The sequence below is a fragment of the Varanus komodoensis genome, unplaced genomic scaffold (assembly GCF_004798865.1).
Source record: "Varanus komodoensis strain SLA01 unplaced genomic scaffold, ASM479886v1 scaffold9, whole genome shotgun sequence".
NCBI lineage: Eukaryota > Metazoa > Chordata > Lepidosauria > Squamata > Varanidae > Varanus > Varanus komodoensis.
Genome location: NW_025336598.1, coordinates 4353416 through 4380979, shown reverse-complemented (window position 1 = coordinate 4380979; position 27564 = coordinate 4353416). Strand labels below are relative to the sequence as shown.

Genomic DNA, 27564 nt, shown 5'->3' with positions numbered 1-27564 from the left:
TGGGCCAGTCACAGACTCTCAGCCCAACCTACCTCACAGGGTTGTTGTTGTGGGGATAAGATGGAGGAGGAGATGTAAGCTGCCTTGAGCCCTTTGTAGGAAAAAGGCAGTATATAAATCGGGGGGAAAAAAGTCGGATGTTATTTCAGCGAAGCTTCTCATGGCAGTGTCGTTCGTTCCCATATGGAAGAGAAGGAAGGGGTATTTGTCAGTGTGCCATATGTATTGTGTGAACTTGCTGGTTACATCTTTAACCTTGGCACAAGAGAGACAACATAGTTGGCAATTCTTGGGGTCATCACGAAATACATATTTTTTCATCCCACGCAAGAGGAAATCTCCCACAACTAGCACTCTTCTCCTTTTATTCTAGACTTTGCTATCTCTTTCCTTGCTTGATTGGTCTTTTGTCTCTTTTTCAGAGTTACTCAGTGTGCTATGAAGTTCTTTCACAGTGGGTTTCTCACATGCCCCTTCCTCAAGGAACCTGAAGCGGTTTGAGAGTTCCACTACTTCCATGGGTGCAGAGTGTTTTCTAGGTCTTCTGCATCTGTCTGTCACCCTGTTCTAACGAGTTTCCTCATTTTCCGTTCCCTCAGGGTTCTCTTCTGCTGCCTCGACTTGCCGCTCAACTTCCTTCTGGACTACTCTTACCTGTTGCAGCTCCTCCACTTTGTCTAGAAACTCTTCGTTTTCTTTTATTAACTGGAGGATGGACACTCAGTGCTCTAGTGCTCTCACCTTTTTTTGTAACAGGGCTACTAGTGTGCAGCAGTTGTAGTTGTTGCAGGGCACCTCTGTGGAGTCTCTTTGGTGCATTGTTTTTGCCACCGTATGCGGGGGCTGATAAGGTTAAGGTGAAATAAAGAAGAGAAACAAAGGAGGAAAAATACTGGGGACCTTCGCCACCACACTCCTGTTTGCTCTCCTGCTTCGCTTGCTCTGGTCACTTGTTCCCTGGGAGCTTGGCTGCTTATATCTCAGAGGCCCTAGACCAGCTGGAGTAGCTTGCTCTGAAGTGCTCTGTTCTGCTTGGAGTCAGGAACCAGAATCATGATGCTACCAATCAAGTTAATAGTTAAAAATTTAAAAGTACAGCAAGATATGATTAACAAGTTTTGTAATGAGGATACAAAAGCAAAGATAAATTGAAAACATTGTATAGGTCACAAAATATAGGGGGATTGGGTATCCCTAATTAAAGTTATATTATATAGCAAATCAATTGAGGCATATACCAGAAAATGAAATACTAAAATCTAAAAGTCTCCTTGTTCTGATATCAACATTTCTGACCTGACAGGCTTTTGCATCTTCACTGTCTTTGCAGACAGTCCTTTTTGATTCCTTACAACCATCTAAATTGTGATTACAATTTTACAAGATCACAGTTTTAGTGCCAACCCTTAACCATGCAATTTCATTATGGATAGTGAATGTTGCGAGTTATAAGATATTTACTTTGTCTAATACCTGCAGAGGACTGTGCTCTAAATCCATTCTTGCTAGCACCATTGTTGTCTGTTTTCTTCATAGAATATCTCCAAAATTTATTTCTAATAATACTTTTATGTTAACAATTTTCAGCTACAAATTACATTGCCTTGGATGATTTTGTTGAAATAACAAAAAAGTATGCAAAGGGCATAATCCCAACTAACCTCCTTGTGCAAGATGATGATGATGCCAATGATGATGATGAACTAGCAGGAAAGAGTCCAGAGGATCTTCCACTCCGACTCAAGGTGAAAATTGTAGATTTGTGCACTGTATGCTCAAATGTGACTTGTACTTATCCTACCCATTTATGATCCTTTTCTTAAAAGGAAAGTATCAGCAACCTGGAATGTCAAGACACTTTCTAATCTAATGATTTTCATTTCTTTCTACTACACACACCCAGGGCCAGAATTCTAACTTATCCAGTTCATTCAGTACAAAATGTGCAACTTACACTTTTGTAGTTGTAGCTTTGCAAGATCTGTATCACTGTATTTTTCAAGAGCATCTTCTTATTCTTACATTCGCTCTTCATATTTTTTTTTTCAATTTGACTACAAATCAAAACACTGTAAAATCATGTTTGTTTATGTGGTGAGAGGGGACAAGTTTAGAGCAATTCTGGATTTTTTAAAAAAAAGTTTAACTTTTTGACTGCTGCATATCCAGGGAGTCCCGGAAATATGTAGAAAGTGCTGTACCTTTTTCAGTGGGCCTGTTTTGCTTCTAATTTAGCCAGCTCAGTAGTAAAAGGAATGATGGAATAAACTGGTGACATGTTGTGTAATATAGGCACTGGTTAAGAACCTAACAATTCTTCTAGCCTAATCACCAAGATAATTAAAAAGTAGCCATCTGAAATATGTGGCATCATTGGCTTGCTCATTTTATCCAAGAGGCATGTGGTGAAATGTGATACTGAAAATAATTATTGATCAAACTGCATTTTATTCATTTCCAGGTCATAAAGTATCCACTTCATGCTATTATGGAAATCAAAGAACACCTCATAGATGTTGCATCGAAAGCAGGAATGCATTGGCTCTCAACTATTGTTCCAACACATCACATAAATGCTCTCATATTCTTCTTTATCATAAGTAATCTGACAATTGACTTCTTTGCATTTTTTATCCCATTAGTTATCTTCTATCTGGCCTTCATTTCCATGGTGATTTGCACCCTGAAAGTATTCCAGGATAGTAAAGCTTGGGAAAACTTCCGTACCCTCACTGACTTGCTGCTTCGTTTTGAACCAAACCTAGATGTTGAAGAAGCAGAAGTTAACTTTGGCTGGAACCATTTAGAGCCCTATCTTTACTTCCTTCTTTCTGTTTTCTTTGTCATTTTTTCTTTCCCTATTGCAAGCAAGGACTGGATACCATGTTCAGAGTTAGCTACAATCTCAGTTTTCTTTATGGTGACAAGTTACATGAGTTTGGGCACAAGTGCCAAACCCTACACACGAAGAGCATTATTAACGGAGGTTGCTGCTGGCTCCCTCTCCTTATTACAGATGGTACCTATAAATTTGGGTCCCTTACAGTTATTGGGGAAAACATTTTACAGCATCCCTGTTGGTCATTTCTTTGTGCTCAACCTGAGCATCCCATGCCTTTTGTTTCTGTATTTGTTTTATCTCTTCATTAGGATGTCACAGATGAGGAACTTTAAAGGCATATATTGCTATCTGGTTCCTTATTTAGTATGTTTCATGTGGTGTGAACTGTCAGTGGTTATTTTACAAGAGTCATCTGGCATTGGTCTAATCCGTGCCTCAGTTGGTTACTTTTTGTTCCTGTTTGCCCTTCCTATTCTAGCGATAGGCATTATACTGATGTTTCTCATCCATTTCATAAAATGGTTCGTAACACTAGAACTTGTGAAGATTGTGGTAACCCTCGTGTTATGTGCTGTTCCCTTACTTTTCCAAAGGTGGATGAGAACCAGCATATCTGTAGTTGAAATGGTTAAATCCTTAACAAGGAGTTCAATTGTTAAACTTATACTGGTGTGGCTTACTGCTATATTAATGTTCTGTTGGTTTTATGTATATCGCTCAGAGGGAATGAAAGTGTACAACTCCACTTTGACATGGAATCAATATGGGTTTTTGTGTGGGCCTCGGGCTTGGAAGGAAACCAACATGGCACGTACTCAGATTTTATGTAGTCATCTGGAGGGCCACAGAGTGACATGGACTGGAAGGTTCAAATATGTTAGAGTAACTGACATTGAAAATAGTGCGGAGTCAGCAGTAAACATGCTTCCTTTGTTTATTGGAGATTGGCTGAGATGCTTATATGGTGAAATTTATCCAGTGTGTGACCCAAAAAGAGTTACCATGGAAGAAGAGGAACTCTGTCGTCTAAAGTATCTGACAAAGCATAATTGTCACATGAAAAGGTTTGACCGTTATAAATTTGCAATAACTGTGGGAATGCCTTTCAGAAGTATAAATGGAAATATGCTGATAGAAGAGGAGGATATAACCAAAGATATTGTGCTGAAGGCAAGCAATGAATTTAAGAAAGTGTTGCTGAACTTAAGGCAAGGAAGTATAATTGAGTTTAGCACTATTCTAGAAGGCCGTCTTGGCAGCAAATGGCCTGAATTTGAACTGAAAGCCATCTCTTGTTTAAATTGCATGTCCAAACTTTCACCTGCAGAAAGGCATGTGAAGATAGAGCATGATTGGAGAAGCACTGTCCAGAAAGCTCTCAGATTTGTCTTTAATTTTTTCTTCTCTCCATTTTTGTCAGTTGCATGCTGAAATTGATTCAAAATACCTGTACTGTCACAACCAAATATTTGGTGAATACAGCTACAACTATTTTTTTAATGCATGCTAACAGTTTTGAGTATTGCACATGGTGCACACAATGCTGTCTTAGTAAATCCTGTATTGCAGAAGCCTCTACATCTTTAAAACAAATACCAGACTAAATGCATATTAAAAGCATAAATAATTGTTCCTGCCAGAGTTGACTTTTAACATCAATTAAAAGCAGGAATAGACTACCTGGTCATCTTCAAATATTCTGGACTCCAGTTCCTATAAATTCTAGCCAACAGTGCCAATGATGAGGGATTATGGGATTGTAGTCCAAAACAATTGCCTGTTCTTGAACCGGAGATATTAAAAGCACTTATGATAATTCACCCTTCTGCTCTTCTATTCTTCGAGATAGAAGTTGAGATAGATAGTTAAGCTGACTTCTAGTATCTGTATACAGTGATCTTTGCCATTAATTTGAACACATGATTAAAAAGTTGAGCAGAGTTAAAATATAAGCTGGTTAACTCTTATGCGGAAGGCAGACATTTGTTCAGTCAGCAGTTTAAGCTTGATTGATTATACCCCCTCACCCACCCCTGGTTTCAGAGGAAAGCCTGAATTGCTGATATATAGGAATTTACCAAGGAGATGGAACTGAACACCTGGCTAATATTCTGTATTTGTAAATGTGAAATGAAACAAATATTCAAAACCTGTAGCATGAAGCTTTGCAGTATTATTTAAACCCTTTTCTCACATTCAGGTACCATTCTAGCATGCTATGTCAGATTCTACATATTTGGGGAATAGTTTGTTTCCATGGCCGCTCTCCCTATAAACCCTGTTGAATATAATTTCTCTTTCAGTTCTCCACCATCTTCACCACCGTCTGGAATATTTGACAACTCTAGTTGAATTTTTTTTTCAAATCCTAATTTTTTGTACAGATTTTCTAATGCTGTAGTAGTGAAATAGTCTTTTACGAATCCCAAAAGTTTCCCAAAACTGAGGTTTGAGAAGTCCATCATGATTGCTACTTTCAGTAAACTATTTAATGACAGGGGGAAAAGTTACATACAGGATTTTACTAATTCACTCCCACTTGGAACCAGTATGCCCATACAGTGGCAGAACTTGCCCTCTTTCAAAGGCTGGGTTGCATGTCCATTTTCATCACTTAATAACCCCAGCATCAAGTAATGATTAGCTTATGCAAGTTGGCTATCACATTTGATGCACTGCAGAGAAACTCCATATTGTCTCAAAGAGAATGTATTTCAGTAGAGACATCTTCATTTGTGAACCAGTCCAAATTATTTTCAGTATAATTGTTGGTAACCTTCTAACTGGTTAGACTTCTCATGCTACATACTGGGTTTCAGATGGTTATGCTTGAATAACCTGCAGTATTTATATTTTACACAAGTAAGTCCAGTTGCTTTTAAATACAATTTACCCATGTTATAGTTATTGAATACTGCAGTGGATAACACATAGTACTGTTTCTGAAGCACAAACAGAATGAGTCAGAAGGGACCTCCTGGGCCATCTAGTCTGACCCCTGGCTCCAGCCAGCTCTGCTCATGCCTACCATGTGCATGTCCAGCCTATCCTTGAACACCCTCACTGATGGCACTTCAACCACCTCCCATGGAAGCCCATTCCATGCCCTAGGGATCCTAAGTTTCAGGAAGTACTTCCTGCATTCCAACCTGAATCTTGGTTCCCTGAGCTTTGCTCCATTGGAACGAACATTGCCCTCATCCACAGGGGAAAAGGGTCATGACCCACCTCCTCATGACACCCCTCACATACGTATAAGTTGCTAACAGGTCCCCTATGAGTCTCCTCCAGGCTGAAAAAACCCAGTTCCCTCAGTGTCTCATATGGCTTACCCTGCGAACCAGCCACCATCCTTGTGGCACTTTGCTGCACCTTGCTATATCCCTCATGTAATGAGGGATTACAAGATGCTAATGCTAAAAGGAGCAGGTTCGCAGCTTGGGGGTGCTCCTTCAGCCATCAATGTCACTTAAGCCCAGGTGGCTTCGGTGGCTTGGAGCACCTTCTACCCATTTCAGCTGATAGATCAGCTACATTCCTATCTGGACAGAAATAACCTATCAGTGAGCTATGCTCTGGTAATCCCTAAGATAGACTACTGCAATGCATTCTTATGTGGAACTTCCCTTGAAGACTGTTCAGAGGTTGCAGTTTGTGCATAATGTGACAGCCAGATTAATAACAGGGATCAGACGGTCTGATAATATAACACTGATTCTGGCTCACTTGTGCTAGCTGCCTGAGCCCAATTCAAGGTGCTGGTTTTGACCTGTATAGCCCTAAACAGCTCAGGACCACAGTACTTGATGGAACACATCTCCCAAGCACTATCTACCCAAACACTGTGATCAAGTTCTCAGGCCTCTCTGCCACCTCCAAGAGAGACCTGGATGATGATGACAATGTGAAGAGCCTTTTCAGTGGTGGTCCCTCCAGTTACGGAATAAGCTTTCTACTGAGTTCCTCCTGATGCCAACTTTACCATCTTTTCAGTGCCAGGCAAAGTCCATCCTCTACTTCAGTAGATTTAATTAGGTACTGGATCCTGCTGGCTGTTAATAGGGTTTAACTGTGTCTTTTTAATGTATATTTTTTGTTTTTTTCTGGTTTTAATTGGTTTTAATTTTATATTGCCAACTTTGGTGATGTTTTAATGATCTTTTAACACATTTTAATTGGACTAGCTTATATTGTCTTTAAATATGTTGCTGTGAAGCACCCAGAGAGCTTTGGCTGTTGGGCAGTATAGAAATTAAATTTAACATCTACATGAATTAGCTGGAGGAGGTTATATGGGAGGTGTCACCAATACACAAATAGCATGCCGCTCTACCACTCTTTTTCATCAGACCCAAGTGAGGTAGTGGCTGCTCTGAATCAGTGTCTGAGCATGGATTCGATGAAGGCCAACAAACAGGCTCAGTCCAGACAAGATTGTGCAGTCTGTGGGTGGACTGTCCACACAAAACAGAGCTGTGGGTGGACTGTCTATCCAGTTGGGTGATATTCAGCCTGATCAGGAGGGGGTTGTACTCTCCCTAAAGGACAGGTTTGAGACTGTTCTTGGATCCAGAGTTACCATTTGAGTCACAGGTGGGGGGGACTCTGGCACAGAGCACCTTTTATCAGCTTAAACTGATATACCAACTATGACCCTATCTGGACAGAGAAAGCTTAGCTACAGTAATCTATGCTCTGGTAACCCCTTGTTTGGATTACTGCAGTGTGCTGTACATGGAGCTGCCTTTGAAAATGATTCAGAAACTTCAGCTGATCCAAAACAGGGCAGCAAGATTGTTAATGGCTCACAAGAATCCTTTACGCCAGTCCTCTTCCAGTTACATGGGGTTGCTGATTGAAATCTGGGCCCAATTCAAAGTACAGGTACTAACATTCAAAGCCCTAAACAGCTTGGGGGCAGATTATCTGAAGGATCACCTTCTCCCATATATTCTTACCTGGAACTTGAGATCATATTTGGGGGTCCTTCTCCTAGAGCCCCAGCCCATTGTCATGGCCAGACACCAGTTCAGCACATCCACAGCCTCATTTGCTGGAGATGAAAAGAAGAAAAAGGAATTGCATGTAATCAGCATACTGATGGCAATGCACTCCAAAACTCCAGATGACTTCACCCAGCAGTTTCATGTAGATGCTAAACAGAATGGGGTACAAGACTGGCCCTGAGGAACCCAATACTGGAGGATCCAAGGGGCAGAGCTATATCCCCCAAGCAGCACCTTCTGGAGTTTACCATCCAAGTAGGAGCAGAAGCACTGCAATACAGTGCCTCTCACACCCAGTTCAGACAGTTGTCCCAGAAGGATACAATGTCAATGGTATTGAAACCTGCTGAGAGGTGCAGGAAACCAACAGGGTCGCACTCCCAGCATAGGTCATCATACAAAATAACCAAAGTTGCTTCCATGCCAAAACCAGGCCTGAGCTCCAACTGAAATGGATCCAGAAAATCAGTCTCATCCAAGAGTGCCTGAAGCTAGTTGGCCACCACCTGCTCAGGAACTTTGCCCAGGAAGAGGATGTTTGACACCGGCCTAAAATTGTTGAGTCCTGGATCCAGGGAGGATTTCTTCAGGAGTGGTCTCACCACCTCTTGTTGCAAGTGGCCAGGGGCCACTTCTCTCATAAAGAAGCATTAATCACCTCCATGGCCCAATCAGCAGTTCCCTCCTTACTACCTTTTATTAGCCAAAAGGGACAAGGATCCAGTACAGATGTGGTTGCACAAACCTGTCCAAGCACCTTGTTGACAATGTCAAGCTGTACTAGCAGGAACTTATCCAAAACAAGTAGACTAGACTATGGCCAGGTATCTCACCTGATACCAGTGCTATTATATTGCAGTCCAAGTCCAGGCAAATACAAAAGATTTTGACAAAGGGGCTGATGGAAAAACTAAGCCAGGTCTAAGGAAAGGCTGGCAGGATGGCAAAGGCAGAACTTCCAGCCTTGCTGAGACAGTCCAGGGGTGCTAGTCAGGACTGCAGTCTTCAGGAGATAAAATAGAACCTGTTGGTACTCCCCGGCATAACAGCCATGGCACAGAGCAATAATCGCCCAGTACCACCTTCTGGAATTGACCAGTCAAGTAGGAGTGGAACCACTGCAATGCATTGCCTCTTCTAGCCTCTCCAGGCTTTCCAGAAAGATATCATGGTCAATGAGAGGTCCAAGCTGAGAGATCCAGCTGAGCATAGAATCACTGAATCATAGAATAGTAGAGTTGGAAGGGGCCATGAAGGCCATTGGGTCCCACCCCCTGCAGGACACCATGTTACACCATCCCACTCAGATGGCTGTCCAGTTTCTTTTTGAATCTCTAGGGTGGGAGGGTTCACCACCTCTCTAGGCAGCTGGTTCCACTGTCGTATTGCTCTGACAGTGAGGAAGCTTTTCCTGATGTCCAGCCTGAATCTGGGTTGTTGCAGCTTGAATTGATTATTCCATGTCCTACATTCTGGCATCAGCAAGAAGAGATCTTGACCTTCCTCTTTGTGACAGTGTGACTGTATTAGGAGGGAGGGGCACTCTAAATATGCCTTGTTTCCTTATTTCCATGAGGAAAGACACAAGGAAGCCAGTGTGCTCACCTGTCCTCTTTATTGCCATTTACACCTTCTACAGCTGTGCTTCCCAAAGCATCCAGCTCTTGCCTGCTCTGTCCCTCTTCTCCTGTTTCTACGGCAATGAACGGTGTTGCCCCTGCAGCAATGGGGAGCTGTGTCTCTTGAGGGTTTCCCCTCGCTGCTAGCATCTGCCTGCCTGTGAGCAGTGGCCAAGTCAGCCCATCACCAACTCCACGCGCCTTCTTCCGCACCTCTCTGCCTCTCTCTTCTCCTCTCCATTCCCTTCCTCTGCTCTTCCTCTTTATACCCTCCTCTCACACACCACTCCACCCAACCCAGCAGTTTCTTCCCTGGCTGGCAATCTCACACAGCTGCACGCCTGCCCGTGTCTTCCCGCCATTGCAGTCTCGTGTGTTCTGTGCAGCCACGCCCTGTTGTCTTCAGCCCTGCTCCGTTGCTGGTCCCAGGAAAATGGGTGAGCCCCTCTGCCTCCTCACAGACAGCCTCTGAGTACTTGCAGAGGGATTTCATGTCCCTGCTCAGTCTTCTCGTCTCAAGGCTGAGCATGCCCAGTTCTCTCATTCTCTGCTCATATTGTAAGCCGTCCCAAGATGTTCTGTAGGGGACAGGATAGAAAAGCTTTAAATAAACACATGCTTAAATAGGGCAGTGTTTCCAAACCCTGGATCATTTTTGTTGCTCTCTTTTGGACCCTTTCAAATTTACCTGCATCCTTCTTAAATCTTAGTGTCCAGCACAGCCATTGGCAGCACTGAACTTACCTGCACTATTCATTTCTCTTTGTGGACCTTTGTGACCAAGGGGAAACAAGCAAAACTTTCTGTTCAGGCCATGAAACAATATTATTTTATTGTAATGTCATAGCCAGAAATTATACACCAAACACTAACAGAAACATACAATAGCATGCTAGAGAGGAAATTATCAATAATTCTTTATCAGAACCAGGAAATCATCTAGGAAGGGGAGTTGGACCACTGGACAATAATGAAGAAGGTGAATGAAGTATTTTCATTCATCTTCACTGCAGAAGACATAAGACAAATACCTGAGCCTGAATAGATGTCTTCAGGAAGAGAGTCTGAGGAACTGAACCAAGTAGTAATGATAAAAAAATGAAGCTCTCAACATTATTGACAAATTGAAAATTAATAAAACTTCAGGCAGGAATGTTATTGATACTCTTAAAGAACTATGATATTAAATTGCTGATTTAAAAATGTTAACATGTAGCAGAGGACTAGAGAATGGCCGCTGCAATACAGGCAGTCCCTGGGTTACAAATGAGCTCCATTCCTGAGAAAACTGAAATTCCTCTTTAAGTTGAATTTGTATGTAAGTTGGATTATTTATAGTTGGCCCTCCACATTTGTGGGGGTTAGGTGTGCAGGACCCTCATGAAAGTGGAAAAACCATGACTATCTCTACCCCACCACCAAATTCACCAGTGTCTCCTCTCTGTAGCAAGGAAACGCTGGAGAGATTTCCCTCTTTGGATGGGCAGGGCAGGAAGGCATGCTTTGGAGGCCTCCCTATCTTCTCTTTTGCTTCCTTGCTCTCTGTGGTGATTCCTTGGAGTCCTTTCCTCTCTCTCCTCTCACTTCCTTTCTCTATACTGACAGTGGTTTCCTGCAGTAATTTAAAAAAAATTAATAGGCTTTATGATAGTTCATTCCTAAGTAGGGGTTGTTCATATCTCAGACATTCGTAAACTCAGGAACTGCCTATACGAGTTTTTAAAAAGGGACCTAGGGGGCATCTGGGAAATTACAGACTGGTTAACTTAATATCTGTCCTGGATAAATAGGTTGAAAGTGTTATAAGAGATAAAATAAATAACCCTGCTAAAAATGAATCAACATTGTTTCTGTAAAGTAAGTCCTGTCACACTAGCCTATTAGAGTTCTTTGAACTTCCAAAAAATTTTTGACAGTCTCTCACCAAAGATTCCTGAACAAATTTTGCGGTCATGGAATAAGAGGGGAGGGAATAAGTAACTAGTTAAAGAACAGAAAGCAGAGAGTGGGAATAAGTGGATACATGTACTCCACCATGATCCTCTGAATCATCTTATCTAAAAATGGCATGTTCACAACTGGGTGATAGTTGTCACAAACTGTCAGGTCCAAGGTGGGACTTGTTGGGCATGGTTTCACTGTTGCCTCTGTCAAAACATTAGGTACCATTCCTTCACACAAGGAGGCATTAAGCTCACTCTAGACCTGTGATGGCAAACCTTTTAGAGACCAAGTGCCCAAACTGCAACTCAGAACCCACTTATTTATCACAAAGTGCCAACACTGCAATAAAACCTGACTACTGAGGTTTTAGTTTAGAAAAAAAACAACACATACATTAACATCTTTTGTCTTAAAAGAAAAACACAATAACAGAGTGAAGGATCCATGTTCATCTTCAGTGCCCCCAAGTTGGGGGATGCCAGGCTTGCTTGCACCCAGGTGTGCCCACTCCCTCCCTCCTTGCCCCCAAACTAGCCACCAGGAATGCTGCAGGAGCTCCAGCGGCACTTGAAAGTTTACAGGAGGGGTGGAATGGAGTGGGGAGAGGCCTAAACTAAAGGTGAGGACAGGCTATTGCTGATCCCTTCCATGTTTCTGTTGCGATCTTCCTTGAGGCGCCTCCACGGCACTGCCAAGCCTTGGCAAGTGGGTCAGGTGAGGGGGTCCCTGCCACTCGCCCACTCCTCTTGCTTCGCAGCAGTTCCAGCCTCCACTTTTCCTCGTTTCGGTTTCCCTCCCCAGGAAGCACCATATTGATCCTGGGCTCCCTCTCTCTCCTCCTCCTCACTCCAGCTGCTGCTGCTCTGCCACCTCAACCCTGTCACTCACTCCCTTCACCCAGCTTCCCCTGCAACCACTGACATGGGAGCCCGGACCAGGAGCAGGTGCATGACCAGACGAGCGCGCGGTTGCCTGGCTGCACCTGCAGCTACCAAGTCGGTAGAGCCTTGCTACTGTGCTAGGAAGGTGGCTTGGGCGGTTGCGCACATGCTGCTGGCCGGGAGGAGGAGGAGGCAGGAGGAGGGCACCGCTGCCAGTGCTTGGCACAACCGCTCGCTGCTCGCCTACTCCCTTTCTGGGGCAACCGCTGTGGCTGTTGTGCCTGCCTCTGGCCTGTTTGACACTGCCTCTTGTGGTGAGTCACAGCTAATGAGTGATGTCGCCTAGCACCATTACTCTTTCCGAATATGCACATGGCTGCTGGGGTGATTTGGCTCGCATGCCAACAGAGAGGACTCTGTGTGCCCACTGTGGCACGCATGCCATAAGTTCATCATCACTGCTCTAGACCCACCCACCCAAGCCATGATAGTTAGCTTTAATTAGCCATGAGGAACAGAGATCAAGAGGGTACATGGTTAGTCACCTTGTCCACACCATCAGGCCAGGTTAATTGAGACTGAGTGTTGCACTGGGTGCCATTTTTGGTAGAAAGACATAAGTCAGAGGAATAACGAAACAGATCCCAAAACATGCAATACGGTGGGCATCGAGCACCTCATTGAACATAAAAACATGGAAGCCATGCTGGATCTGTCTAATCCAGTATTCTATTCACACAGTGGTCAACCAGCTGCCCACACATGAATCCCTTCCAAAACAGTCATACTGCTGTCCCTAAGATATCAGTGGTGAGATCTGCAATTCAGGTTTACATGGCAGAATTTGGCTTGACTGATAGAGAATATTGCATTCATATGAGAGACACCATGAATTTACGGTGGAAGTTGCAGCAGCAGGAGTGACCTCGGAAGAGCAGCAAGGGACCTGGGGAAGGGAAGGTAGGGGCTGGGAGGATCAACTGTGCCAATGTAGACTGGGCATGACACCTAGCAGAGTGGAAGGGGTGAGGCTAGATACAGGCTGACCACAAGGCCTATTTTAGCCAAAGGACAGTCACTGGGAGTCCTTTTGGATCCCACCAGTGGCAGTTGCAGCAGGGCAGGACAAGGAGGAGCTGAAAAGGACAGCAGGAGGCAGAAGAGCAGCAAGGTACCTGAGGAAGGAAGGTAGGAGCTGGGAGGTGCGCTCTGCCAACGTAGGCCCAGTGTGACTCCTAGTGAAGTGAAAGGGGGTAGGCCTAGGGGCTGGCTGCCCACAATGCCTACTTTAGGCCCAGCGCAGCCATTGGTAGCACTGAACTTGCCTGCACTATTCATTTCTCTTTGTGGACCTTTGTGACCAAGGGGAAAGAAGCAAACTTTTCTGTTCAGGCCATGAAACAATATTATTTTATTGTAATGTCATAACCAGAAATTATACACCAAACACTAATACTAACAGGGAACATACAGTAGCATGCTAGAGAGGAAATTATCATAATATTTCACATCTGCCCCTTTAGCATTTGCATGAAACTAAAGCACTAATAAATGTAGCTGCTCTACATAAATGGTACATATTTATTAACATCAAAGGAAGGAGTAATTCTTTGGCTATGGGGCAAGGGATTGTTCAGCTTCCTAGTTATGAAATTGGAGAATCCGTTCAATTTTGGAACTGAGGATCGAAGTTCAGCCCCCCTCCCCCTTGTGGCTGGCATGGGAAGAACAGCACCACCTGCTTTTTTGAGGTCACTTTGTTATATTGGAGAAGGAATTTAGAAGGTGTTCTGTGAGGGATGGAGAGGGGAGTAGGTTGGCACCATTAACACATGACATATCCTGGCAGAACCTCAGCTTCCTTCTTTCCTACTCTGAAGTGTTGCAGGTAGCCAAAATTGTCTAGCTAACAGAGCAGGAGGAGGGCAGAGACCAGCTTTGTCTCAGTGTTTCCCCCCTTCTACATAGGATGCCTGTAATCTGCGTTCAGAGGTTTAGAGGCGTCAGATTGCAGCCTAAAAAGCATTTTGCAGATGAAGGCTTTCCTGTCACCAAATCAAGCAAAGAGAAGTGATCTGTCAAAAAGAATACAGCATTCAGATTTAATGAGTGAATGGATGAATGAATAGGCCTATTTCAGGTGAAGAAACTGGGAAAACCTGAAGAATGGTAAGGAGCAGGATGGGAGTAAAATGGATTCTGAGTTCCTAGATGAAAAGTGGAGGAATGCTGACAGAGTGAAGAGGTCATGATGCTTGACAGTAGTCCCAAGGATACCTTATAAGGAGAGATGTAAAGAAAACTGGTGATAAGACCCTTCCTGTGGAAGTGAAGCAATGAACTGGATGAGACTGGACAATGAGTTCTAACCCAAGGAACATAGAAACATAGAAACAGAGCAAGTCAGAAGGGGTCTCCCAGGCCATCTAGTCTTACCGCCCCCCCCGCCCCAGCTCCAATCAGCTCTGCTCATGACATTCCTACCATGTGCATGTCCACCCTATCCTTTTTTCTCCTTGAACAAAACAAAAACTTTGAAGAAAGAGCTTAGATAAGGTATATAAAACAGGGACTTTGCAAGTTTAATTGTGCTAGACTTGTAAGCACTGCAATGTCTGCGGCACACATCCCTCCATTTGAGACTGATCAGCTCATAGTGGGGTTTTCCTGGTGAGTATGAAAGGATGAATGTGAGCGAAAGTGATTTCCCTTATACTGTAGTCAATAAAAGGGCTCTTGATTTGTAAATCCAGTACTAGCTGTTTGTGACAGGAAGGGAAAGAGAGGTGGGGGCGTGGCTTTATAGGTAGGGAAGGGATAGGATGCAGTGAGATAGAATGCAGCACAGATGGGGATTCGGCAGAGGCAGTCTGGGTGAAACTTAGGGGTTTTGACAGGGAAAGAGACCTGACAGTGGGGGTATGTTATGGCCCTCCAGGTCAGTTTGAGACCCTGGATGATGTCCTGACAGACCAGATTCTAAGGATATCTCGGGGGAGAGACACAGGAATTATGGGAGATTTCAGTCTCCCAGATAGTAGTTGGGAGACTCACTTGGCGGTGACAGCCAGGTCACGTCGCTTCCTAGAAGCTATAGAGGAAGGGTTTTTCACACAGAGGGTTGGAGAGGGGACGAGGGGGTGAAACTTCCTTGACTTGGTCTTGACCAACAGGGAGGAGCTGATAGGTGAAGTACAGAGTAGGGGAGCTCTGGGTGCGAGTGATCATTCCATCCTTTGCTTTGAGATGAGGGGACTGGGGATGTGCAGCAGGTCGAGCACTGGAAGATGGGACTTAAAGAGGGCCAACTTTGGCCAAGTGAAGGCCAGACTGCGGAAAGTCTCCTGGGATAGTGGAAGTCAAGCGAGTTGAGGAGGGGTGGATAGCACTCAAAAGGGAGGTTTTGGAGGCGCAAGCCTTGACGATACCTCTAGTCAGTAAGGTGGGGAGGCGGAGGAGAGTGCCGCCATGCATGTGAAAGGAGGTGGTTAGCGGGATTAGACGAAAGAGGAACCTCCGTAGAAAATGGGTACTGGGGGAAATAGACAAAAGGGTATACCGGGAGAAGGAGGCCCATTGCAGGATTCTTTGCAAGGCTAAGGCTGATTAGGAGCTGAGACTTGCCAAGAAAATCAAGAGCAACAAAAAGGGCTTCTTTCAGCATGTAAAGGGGAGACAAGTGGTGGGACCACTAAATAAGGAAGGAGATCCAGTGACTGATATGAGGGAACAGGCACAGATGCTAAATGAGTATTTTGCCTCTGTGTTCTCCCCAAAGCAGGATGGAGAATATCCGCATGGGAGATTAGATGAGGCTGGGAACTTAGGGGCACAGATTAGAGTCCGCCCCCCCCCCCCTGAAGTCGAGCGGCTCCTCTGGGCTTTGGACATTACAAAGGGGCCAGGCCCTGACGGGCTACACCCGAGAGTACTTAGAGAGTTGGCAGGGGTTCTCGTGCCCGCTGGCCTCCATTTTGGAGACCTCGTGGAGAACGGGTGAAGTTCCAGAGGACTGGATGGTGGCATCAGTGGTCCCAATTATCAAAAAGCGTAGTAGAAAGGACATGGGGAATTATAGACCTGTTAGTCTTACGTCCATTGTAGGAAAAACAATGGAAAGGCTCATAATAGGGACAGATCTAGTGATGCTAGAAAGGGAAGGGAGGCTGACAGCCGCACAACACAGTTTCCGCAAAAACAGGTCCTGCCAGAGAAACCTTGTGGAATTCTATGACAAGGTTTCGAGATGGCTAGATGGAGGGAATGCAGTGGATGTGGTATACCTGGATTTCAGCAAGGCCTTTGACAAAGTGTCACATGATATCCTGGTTGAGAAACAGGAGTTTTGGGAAATACCAAAGCACTGTCCAGTGGATTAGGGCATGGCTGACTGACCGAAAGCAGAAGGTAACCATAGCGGGGAATCGTCGGCACGGTGGCCAGTGACAAGCGGGGTCCCCCAGGGCTCTGTCCTGGGGCCGATCCTGTTTAATCTGTTCATTAACGACATGGAAGAAGGGATGAACAGTCTGCTGATCAAATTCGCAGACGACACTAAAACTGGAGCAGTGGCCACAACTGAGGAGCAAGTACTCCAGATCCGAAAGGATCTGGACAGACTATGGAAGTGGGCAGGAGATAACAGGATGGCGTGCACTGTGGATAAGTGCAAGGTCTTGTACTTGGGGCATAGGAATAGTTGTCATAAGTACAGGTTAGGTGACAAGTGGCTGGAGAGCAGCACTTGTGAAAGGGACCTCGGGGTACTGGTTGACTGCAGGCTAAACATGAGTCAGCCGTGTGATGCGGTGGTCAAGCAGGGGAACGCCACCCTTGGTTGCATAGCCAGAAGTCTCGTTGAGAGGTCGTTGAGGCCCCATCGGTGCGGGTGTTCAAGGACAGGCTGGACGTCCACATGGTGGGCGTGTTGTCCCCCTTGCTATTCAACATCTGCATGAAACCACTAGGAGAGGTCATCAGGAGGTGTGGGCTGCGGAATCATCAGTACGCTGATGATGCCCAGCTCTACCTCTCGTTTTCCACCAATCCAGGTGAGGCGGTGGCTGTGCTGAACCGGTGCCTGGCCGAGGTAATGGGCTGGATGAGGGCCAATAAACTGAAGCTCAATCCAGACAAGACGGAGGTCCTGTTGGTGGGTGGTTCGGGCCTCGGGATGGGGGACTTTGGCCTTGTCCTAAATGGGGTTGAACTCCCTCTGAGGGACAGGGTTCGCATCTTAGGAGTGCTCCTCGACCCTGAGCTGCCTTTAGAGGCTCAGGTGACGGTGGTGGCGAGGAGCCCTTTCCTTCAGCTTCAGCTGATCCATCAGCTGCGTCCCTTCCTGGAGAACGACTGCTTGGTGACAGTGACACACGTCTTGGTAACTTCCCGATTAGATTTCTGCAACATGCTCTATGTGGGGCTACCCTTGAAGACGGTCCGGATACTTCAGTTGGTTCAAAATAGAGCTGCCAGGCTGTTGACGGGGACTGGGCGTTGTTCTCATATAACCCCAGTTCTCCGTCAGCTCCACTGGCTCCCGATTGAAGTCCAGGCCCAATTCAAGGTGTTGGTTATGACGTATAAAGCCCTCAACGGCTTAGGTCCTGGGTATCTAAAGGAACGCTTGCGTCCATATATGCCCTCCTGCCCCTTGAGATCAGCAACAGATGCCCTTCTCCGGGAACCCTGTGGTGAATGATATTAGGAGGGCGGCGCCCCACCTATGGAATGTGCTCCCCAGAGAGGTCCGCCTGGCGCCGTCATTATTTGTTTTTCGGCGCCAGGCTAAGACCTTTTTATTTAAAACTTATTTTAAGTGTTAATTTATTGACTATTTTTAGGATTTTAAAATTTTTAAGTCGAGATGCACCAGGTTTTAATATTTTTATTGTATAACTTTTTGTTTTAAGCCGCCCTGAGGCTTTGTTGCGATGGGGGCAGCATAAAAATGTTTTAAATAAATAAATAAGGAGGAAGGGGATTTGGCGACTGATGTGAGGGAACAGGCACAGATACTAAATGAGTATTTTGCCTGTGTTTTCCCCAAAACAGGATGGAGGAGAACCGCATGCACGCATGCTCACAAAATTATACACCTAAAATGCTGCTTTCCTTCAACTGTTTTGTGCTGACATTTTAAATTTGTAGATATTGGACTACAATGTATGCACCAAGTGAGTCTTTCTAGGGAGGGCATTCCATAAACAGAGTGCCACCATTGAAAAGTCCCTCTCATTTGTGGCTCATCATCTTATGTACCTTGCTTAATGGGACAGCTGGAAAGGGCATTATATGATGAATAGTAAATATGATGTATATGGAAGGTATATCTGCCACTCCCCAGTTGTCATTAGCTACAGTTCATGAAAGGATTGGTTTGGCTTGTCCAGCACTGCATAGATAGTGCTTCAGAAATAATAAATTTCCCAAGTTGTTTTTTCACTTTCTTTATTATTGAACCAATGTTGGACCTTAATGTTCCTCATTATTGGATTAATGTTGCAGAAATCAAAGATCTTGTGGGCTTCCCATACAAATCTGTCAGTCGCAAGTGGAATTTTCAGAACAGGCAGTCCTCTGGTATACCACACACTCATAACAGTTGAAATTGGTAGCCTGCAACCATTAGTTTCTGCAATGAACAGTAGTTGCAAGTTACTTCCTTTAATTTTGGTTCTGCCACATAATTACTTCCAGACACCCCAAAAGCTTTCTGAATCATGCTCTTTAACCCTTTTTTGCCTGTTAGTAGCACTGGTTGTACAGAATTATGGTCAAATTATATGCCCCCCTTTTCATTGGTTTCCTGTAAAACCTTGTTTCTAGCTGCCCATTTCAGATTATTAATTCCGTATTCATTTATATTTGGCTGCTCTTATATTAATGTTGTACTTTCAATTCATTGCATTAAACTCTTGCATTATGCTGCTTCAGTTGCCCTGTGCCTTATATTATCATCTATGCATCAACAATAGAGGAGAATGTCATGCTCAGTATGGCATCTTGCTCACCCTTAGTGTAGATTAAACCATGGGAACTTGTCAGTGGAGATGTTGAATGGCCTTTGATAGCATTATGAAAGTATTCCTCTGCTGGTGTATAAGAGTACCAGGTAACTGTTGCTATGCTGGCTTTCACTGGGTATTATGTTAATTGCCATGGGATGTGAGAGTACCACAGTGCTTCCAGTTAGCTCATATCTCAAGGAGCACCATAGAGGGTGCAGCTCTTTATACAGAGCTTAGTGAATTTGAAAAATACAGCTGTACAGTAAGCATAAGATTTTTCCTCCAATAGCCATCACTTTTATATGATTTTACTTGTTTTATTTAAGAATCATACTCAGCAGATACTGAAACTTTATGAACTATTCTGGCATTGGAATGGCATAATGGAATTATTGGAAACTTGGTGGGACCATTTGTTGCTCAGCAATCTTTATTGTTCAGTACAGCATCTTTAAGATGGCATATATATTTCTTGCCTTATATTTTTCTTTTTTCATTTGCCTGTGTGCTCTGGTATGCCTATTTTTTTCTGGCTGCCAAGAAATGACTTACAAACATGAAGGTAAGTAGCTCTTAAGTTATTTGCTAATGTTCTTGTGATACTGAATTTGAATTGTGTTTTCCTCTACAAGCCACAGTTTGGTTACTGAAGTGAAAAGTAGTAATGTTTTCTACACTGTTTGTTTCTAACTTTTATTAAAGATAAAAAGCATTAGCATAATTGATAGCATATTTCTGAAAGCTTTCCAAGATGATGTTTCTCCACCATAGTCTAACCTCCCTTAATACTGTGGGAAATCCCCCCCCCCCCAGTTTGCTCTTAAGACAGCTGGCTCATCAGAAAGACTAATGTTTTTCTCATACTTTCATACTATCCTCAGTCAATCTGACAAAAACAAAGCATGCTTCTCTGTTGAATGGTTTCATATGCAGGACTTCTCACCTTTCCTTCCTCCTTACTTCTTCCTGTCTGTAAGGAGTAAATCCCAGTAGTGACGATATGGAGGCAAAGTACCAAGCAGTACAGTTTAATTTGTTCTTGCAAGAGTGGGCGCCCACCACACAGGCAGCACGCCGTTTACACACAAGATATTGCTTTTTATTCCCTTTTCCCAGCTTGCAGACCCTTCCTCTTTTCTCCCATTGGCTGGGTTACTAAGAAATTACAATCTTCTCCATCTGCCTACATCATACTACCCCTTGATATGCTCCCCCTCCCGCTCATACATCCCGTGTTCATATAATGAGCCTATTACCTATGAGAGATGTGTCAGTTACTATTCATGAACCTATTAAGCGTGTGCAGTACCTTCTAAGAGGTCAACAGGCCGGCTTGGCCTTGTAAATTCTTACTTGACGCCAACTTGTTTCTTAAATCTTGTGGGAGGATGAGATAGGACAAACAGGCCTTCTTTCAGGCTCATTAAGACCAGTTGTAAAAGGTAATCAATTTCCTGCTCTCTTCCACTGAAGGTGACAGTTTTACCACTGCCCCCCCCCCCCAATTTTACCCTCTCTGGTATTTTTAAGGATTTTGATGTAAGAAACACTATTACTTTTAGTACAACTATTTACATAGTTCTATCCTCAGGCCTTTTGGCCGTAAGGAACTTCAATGATCCTACCTTAGCCCTGTATTTCACCCTTTCTTTGGTTTTCATCTTACCACTTAATAATATTTCATTTCTCACACTGTCCTTGCTCAGTTTTTTAATTTTTCCCTTCTGAGAGTTGACAGACGTACACAGATGTTTGATTAGCAGTAGCTGGCATGAACATGCAAATAAAGCTGTGCCATGTATATAATCTGTAATTATTTCCCAGGGCATTCCTACCTGAGCAAATGGGTTCAACCAAAGCCTTCCCATCTCAGAAGGCAGGATATACTTCTGGAAAGCTCATTGAATAGTCCACGATTACCAGCACCATACAGTTTCCCCTGGGCATACTATCTAGGTGACTGATAAAGGCTATTGCTATTTTTTGAGAAAGACTCTCCTACTGGCATTATGTGTAAAGGAACTGAGCTAGAGAGTGAGAGCAAACTCTATGGCAACACTCAGGTGCTACAAAAGTTCCTTTCATCTATATCTATCAAGAGCAAAAAGTGTACCCCACAAATGATCTCTCTGTCTAGAGCTATGGGCTTAATATAAGGACTTATTTTCTACATTTTCATGGTAGCAGCATTTGTCTAACTAAATGACCTGTTACAGAAAGAACAAGTCACCTGCTACAGTACTCCAGCCAATAGCCAAAGCTATCTGGGCAGTGAATAACAGTAATAAATGCAAGAAAATACAAGTTGACACATTTAAAACCTAGTTTTACAGCTAAACAGCTAAAACCAGTCTGTACTAATAGGCCTGCAGTAAGACAGTTAGCAATAACCACTTCTTGCCTTCAAATTTGGGAGGACAATAACGAATGATGAAGCCTAATGTATACAGGGAAAGAACTGCTCAGAAATACCTTTGTTCATTACAGTATATTCTTGTCAACCAAACAGTTTTAATCACTTTTATGTCAATTCTACAGAAGCATTTAAGAAAAACCAGGCAGATGTTACTGCTTTCACATATGCTTTTGTCTCATCCAGAATGCATTGCTTTAGTGTGGGGCTGCCTTTGAAGACTGTTTAGAGACTTCAGGTGGGCGTACAATACTGCAGCTCAATTTTTTACTAGAGGCCATTTTTCAGTGCATGTTAGTTTTATCTTTTACCATCTTCATTACCTTCATTTTTGTTTCCAAGTTAATATGGCCTTCTAATGGATTGCCTTACCCTTAATTTATGTCTAACAGTTGCATCCCTCATGAAGCCAAAAAGGCTTCCAGAGTGGCTCACAAAAATAAGAGGCATTATGGTCTCTGCCCTCAGGCCTACAATAAGATTTTTAGATTCAACATGCAAGGCATGGGGATAGGGAGAAAGATATGGTGTAAGCTTCTTCCTGTGCCCACTCACTGGACAGTTGCAATCGCCTTCATTAGGGGAAGGCCTGCAGCAGGAGGTGGAAAAAGTGGTGGTGATAGATTACTTCACTAAGTTCTTTCTCTTCTGCTCACAGGACAGGTGGATAACATTGTCTCAGTGAGGAAAAGAGGGGCTGAGTTCCTGCTTGTTAAAGCAGAAGAAAGTAATAATGGTAGTTTGCTACCCTTGGATAACCTTACATAGTTGCTTAAATGTTCAGCAAAGGTCCTGCTGAACATTGTTGTTGTCCTGTTGTTTCTACGACCATCAGAAGTAAGGCAGGTTAATTCAGTTAAGATTTTTTTCTTTGTGTGCTCAGACTGTGGAACATTCTATCCAGGAGGACCATCTTATCTCCTCCTGGTGGCATTCAGGGACCAGGTAAAAACAGCAATATTTCAGTGTGTTTGTGACAATAGTAATAACCAAAGGTGTTTTTTTCTCCTTCTCTTGAATGTTTTAGGCTATGTACTGCTGCACTGTGTATTTGCAATTTTGCATCTTTGTTTTATTTTGCTTTGTTAGACTCCTCTGAGGTTCCATATGTGGATGGAAAACAGGACTTAATAAACCATTTGTAATCAAGTTTGCATGCTGACACTGAATAAGCTTTCCAAACCCCTTTCTTGTACCATCTCTATTATATATTCAAATAAAGGGCTTTCTCCAGGATAGGGAAACAAGTTACCCCCACAGTCCATGAGTTGCACCTATGATGGTTTTCTCATGTCATCAAACTTGAATGATTGACCCCATCATGGGTATGGGGGAGGGAAAAGCAATCCCAAGGCAAGACTGGCAAAAACCCCTTGCTGCTGTTACCATGGGGCAACTGATTAGCAGCACCAGCTAATCTCAAATACCCACACACACAATAATCTCTCTCTCTCTCTCTCACACACACACACACACACACACACACACACAGAGAGAGAGAGAGAGAGAGAGAGAGAGAGAGAGAGAGAGAGAGAGATGCTCATTTGAATAGCTATGAGCAGTCCCTTCAAAGTGCCTCAGTGGAATGTTGGAGGTACTGTGTATGCTTACCCATTTTAGTTTCTTTGAATTGCATAATAATTTTCATGCAAAAACAATTTTATGCTTGTTCCCACCAAGTGGTGGCAGGTACCAACGGAAAAGGCTGTAATTGCTCAGAAAAGGCTGTAAATGCATTTCTCTCCTTTTTCTTGACTAAGATGTCAAGAAAAAGCAAAGATGTGAGGAATTGGGAGTTGGGGGATTTATATCCACTTTGCAGCAGTGCTCTTATATCCCCCCCCCCCCCACACACACACACACTTTAATTCCATCAGGCTGCACATTTTTCACTCAGCCCTGTGCATCTAGGAGCTCAGGTATGTACACCACATATCCTTTTCCAGAAGAAAAAGGAGTTTCACCCCCTCTGACAGCCTGCTGTCAAAACACTGTTTTTCTTTAAAAAGGATGGGCTGAATCCAAAAATGGGGATTTGGACTAGGATTTACATAGACATATATTTGCAGTTCAAAATTGTGTAAAGGTTCACAATTGCACAAGTGTGTCTTGATTTCTTTTTAAAGTCCTAAAGTTATTGTGCAGTTATTTTTAAAAACTGGGTGACCCTGGGCACCCTGCAAAATGCCTCTGGGGCTCCTAGGTGTCCAAGATAGGATCATGAAAGTCAGTTTAACAGCTTCCTGTTTAAGGAAATAAGCTGCAGTGAACCCAAAATGGTGAGCAGAGGTGGGGGATAAGAAGTAACTAGTTCCTTCCACAATGCCTCCTAGGATATGCACAGAAGCACTGAGGGTGGGGGAGAGGGCCAACCAATCATCTGTCAGGCTCACTGTGGGTTGTTCACATGACAACCTGCTGCAGCTTATTGACCATGATGGTTTGTCATGATGTGTGAATGCACCCATGAGTTCCTTCTCATATTTGGTTACCTCAGCAGCTCATGTATGTATATTTTAACTGGTGTACAGAGTGAGCAGCATAAGGGGAGAACTTCAGTAGAGTTTATATTGTTGATTACATTTGGTGTGGGTACTAAAGAGCCATTTCCCTATGTTTTGGCTTAAGAGAATGTGACAAAGAGCATATGAAAGTGAAATTGTTTGGGATTTGTCTGTAATGAGAATCTTTGGTTTTGTTTCAGAGGCATGCTGTGAAAACATTTTTTGGATTTGATGAAGAATCAGTTGATTCAGAATCATCTTGTGTAACTTCTTATAACATAGATAAAATGAACATAACTCCAGCTTCAGCAGAAGACAACTTTGAAAACCTAAGTCCCTGTACATGTAATAAGACATAAAAATGAATTCCTCCTTTTCAATTTGCATTTAGTCTCGTCTATTCTTTTTTGAAGATCAAACTTAATGTAATTACTTGATTTTTCATACCTTGAATGTGTTCAATTTCCACAAAACTCCAGACATTCTCCTGTTAATTCTTTCTTACTCTCACCTATCATGTTTCTCCCAACTTGCAATTTCATTCCTCATATTCTATTTTCATTCTCCTTCCATATTGTATAGCTGTTCTTCAATGTTATTCATACTTTCCTTGTTTTACATTCACTGGGTGTTGGGAATATTCTTGCCTCTAGACAGTATTAGCTGTTGGAGCAGAGGGACAATCATTAAAAGTAAATCCAACTTTTTTTTTTTTTTTGAATTCACAGTAACCAGGAACTGATAGCACATGAAAGGTAAACTGGGTCACATGAACTTAGGTTCATCAGTAAAAAGTGGGGTATCATAGTGGTGGTGGGGAATATTCTCAGCACAAAGAAATCCATGTTTTGGATTCCCAGGGGCTAGCAATTATACCACAGGAAGTTATGCAACACTTTCCAGATCTTATTGTGATCTACTGCACAGGGAAAAGAAACTGAGATGTGAACATTACTATAAAAAAGTGCAATACAAAGCCAATAGCCCAGAAAATGGTACAAAATTATATTATACAAAATATTAAAATATGAGGGGGTCTGGTCATATGTGCTCTTCCAGTCTATTGCTTACTTACACAAGGGATGCTTCTGAACAAAATGGAGCTACTGCTACAGTTCAGAAAGCATTGTACAGATATTCTGTCATTTCTTCCTGAATAGATTTTCTGTGTTAAGAGAAAAGATAGTGGTGGGAAAATATAGAAAGTTATAAGAAATGACATCATCTAGAACCACCCCCCACCCCACCCCACCCCCCAAAAAATAAATCCATGAATCAGGCAGGGCAATAAGGCAGGGAGAAAACTTGCCTGTATGGTCCCAGACAAGAGAAAGTTTGAGAAAGAAAGATGGCATGCAGTCACAACATACATGTATAAGTAAGAATGCATTGAAAGAAGGGGGCATGTTCAGCCTCAAGAAGACTGAGGAAAGATATGAAAGCATTCTTCAAGTACTTGAAAGGATGTCACACAGAGGAAGGTCAGAAAAGCTTGAACATTAGAGTTTAGGACACAGAATAATCAACTCAAGTTGCAATACAACAGATTCAAGCTAAATATCAGAAAGAGTTCCCTCACTGTCAGAATATGGCAGTGGAAGCAGTTGCCTAGAGAGGTCATGAGCTCTCCCACACTGAAGGCTTTCAAAATGCAATTGGACAGCCATCTGAGAGGAATGGTTTAACTTGGAGTCCTGCACTGAGCAGGAAGTTGGAACTGGTGGCCTTCTTGGCCCCTTCCAACTTTATTGTTCTATGATTCTATTATCCTATGATCCTAAAAGCCTTAACACTCAGGTTTACAAGCATCTGATGCAAGACATCAGGCACAGCAGTGGCAATTGCCACCTCTGCACCTTACATTCTGAAGTTTTACTAAATGGCTATGGGCACTCAGGGGAAGGCTTGAGACTCCAAGCACTCTTGGATGAAACTGATTATCAGGACCCATTTCAGTCCGGCTTCAGACCCGGGTACGGTACTGAATCTGCCTTGGTCGCCCTGTACGATGACCTGTGCAGGGAGAAGGACAGAGGGAGTGCGTCCCTGTTGGTTCTTCTGGACCTCTCAGTGGCTTTCGATACCATCGACCATGGTATCCTTCTGGATAGGCTAGCGGCATTGGGAGTTGGAGGCACTGCTTTGCAGTGGTTCCACTCCTATCTCAATGACCAATTCCAGAAGGTGGTGCTGGGGGACTATGGCTCTGCCCCATGGCAGCTATGCCATGGAGTACCGCAGGGGTCCATTTTGTCCCCTTTGCTGTTTAACGTCCACATGAAACCGCTGGGAGAGGGCATCAGGAGGTGTGGGCTGCGGAACCGGTGCCTGGCTGAGGTAATGGGCTGGATGAGGGCCAATAAACTGAAGCTCAATCCAAACAAGATGGAGGTTCTGTTGGTTGGCGGATCGGGGTTCAGGGAAAGTGAACTGAACCTAGTCCTGAATGGGGTTGCACTCCCTCTTAGGGACAAGGTTCGCAGCTTGGGAGTGCTCCTCGACCCAGAGCTTTCACTGGAAGCTCAGGTGACAGCGGTGGCGAGGAGCGCTTACTTTCAGCTTTGGCTGATCCATCAGCTGCACCCCTACCTGGAGAACGACTGCCTGGTGACAGTGACACACGCGTTGGTGACTTCTGTAACGTGCTCTACGTGGGGCTACCCTTGAAGATGGTCCAGATACTTCAATTGGTTCAAAATAGAGCTGCCAGGCTGCTGAAGGGGACTGGGTGTTATGTTCACATGACTCCAGTCCTCCGTCAGCTTCACTGGCTTCCCATTGAAGTCCGAGCCCAATTCAAGGTGTTGGTGATGACCTATAAAGCCCTAAACTGCCTGGGTCCTGGTTACCTGAAGGAGCGCTTACATCCATATATGCCTGCCTGCCCCCTGAGATCTGCGGGAGATGCCCTTCTCCGGAAACCCTCCGTGAAGGAAATTAGGAGGGTGAGTACTCGGAGGAGGGCTTTCTCTGCGGTGGCGCCCAATCTATGGAATGTGCTCCACAGAGAGGTCCGCCTGGCGCAGTCGTTATTTGTTTTTCGGCGCCAGGTGAATACCTTTTTATTCAAATGTCATTTTAACTGTTAATAGTATTTATTTATTTTATTCTTTGGCCAGGGTGACTTAATTTATACTGTTAATTTATATTATTTTAACGAAGTTTATTTATGTTTGTGAGCCGCCCCAAGGCTTTGGCGAATGGGGCGGCATAGAAATTTTCTAAATAAATAAATAAATTAGTAGCCTGTCAGAAGAAAAGGTGAAATCACTAAAGCAATGAGTGGCCACCCTCAAGGGAATAAAAAAAGATGAAGAGTGTTGGAACTGTAACAGCTAAGAGTAG

General features: G+C 43.7%; 1 protein-coding gene across 6 annotated transcripts in view; it reads left to right on the top strand.

Annotated features, from left to right (window-relative positions):
- The window catches only part of WFS1 (wolframin ER transmembrane glycoprotein), a 74599-nt gene extending 49994 nt beyond the window's left edge, over positions 1 to 24605 (top strand). For 4 of the 6 annotated variants that reach the window (XM_044417754.1, XM_044417757.1, XM_044417753.1 and 1 more), the window contains 2 exons: positions 1588 to 1745; positions 2462 to 4997. In XM_044417754.1, coding sequence (XP_044273689.1) covers positions 1588 to 1745; positions 2462 to 4273 — 1970 coding nt within the window. In that variant the 3' untranslated portion in view covers positions 4274 to 4997. Of the gene's footprint in view, positions 1 to 1587; positions 1746 to 2461; positions 4998 to 24419 lie in introns of those variants that run through there. The other 2 variants (XM_044417758.1, XM_044417759.1) reach the window with 2 other exon arrangements.
- The last annotated feature ends 2959 nt before the right edge of the window (positions 24606 to 27564 follow it).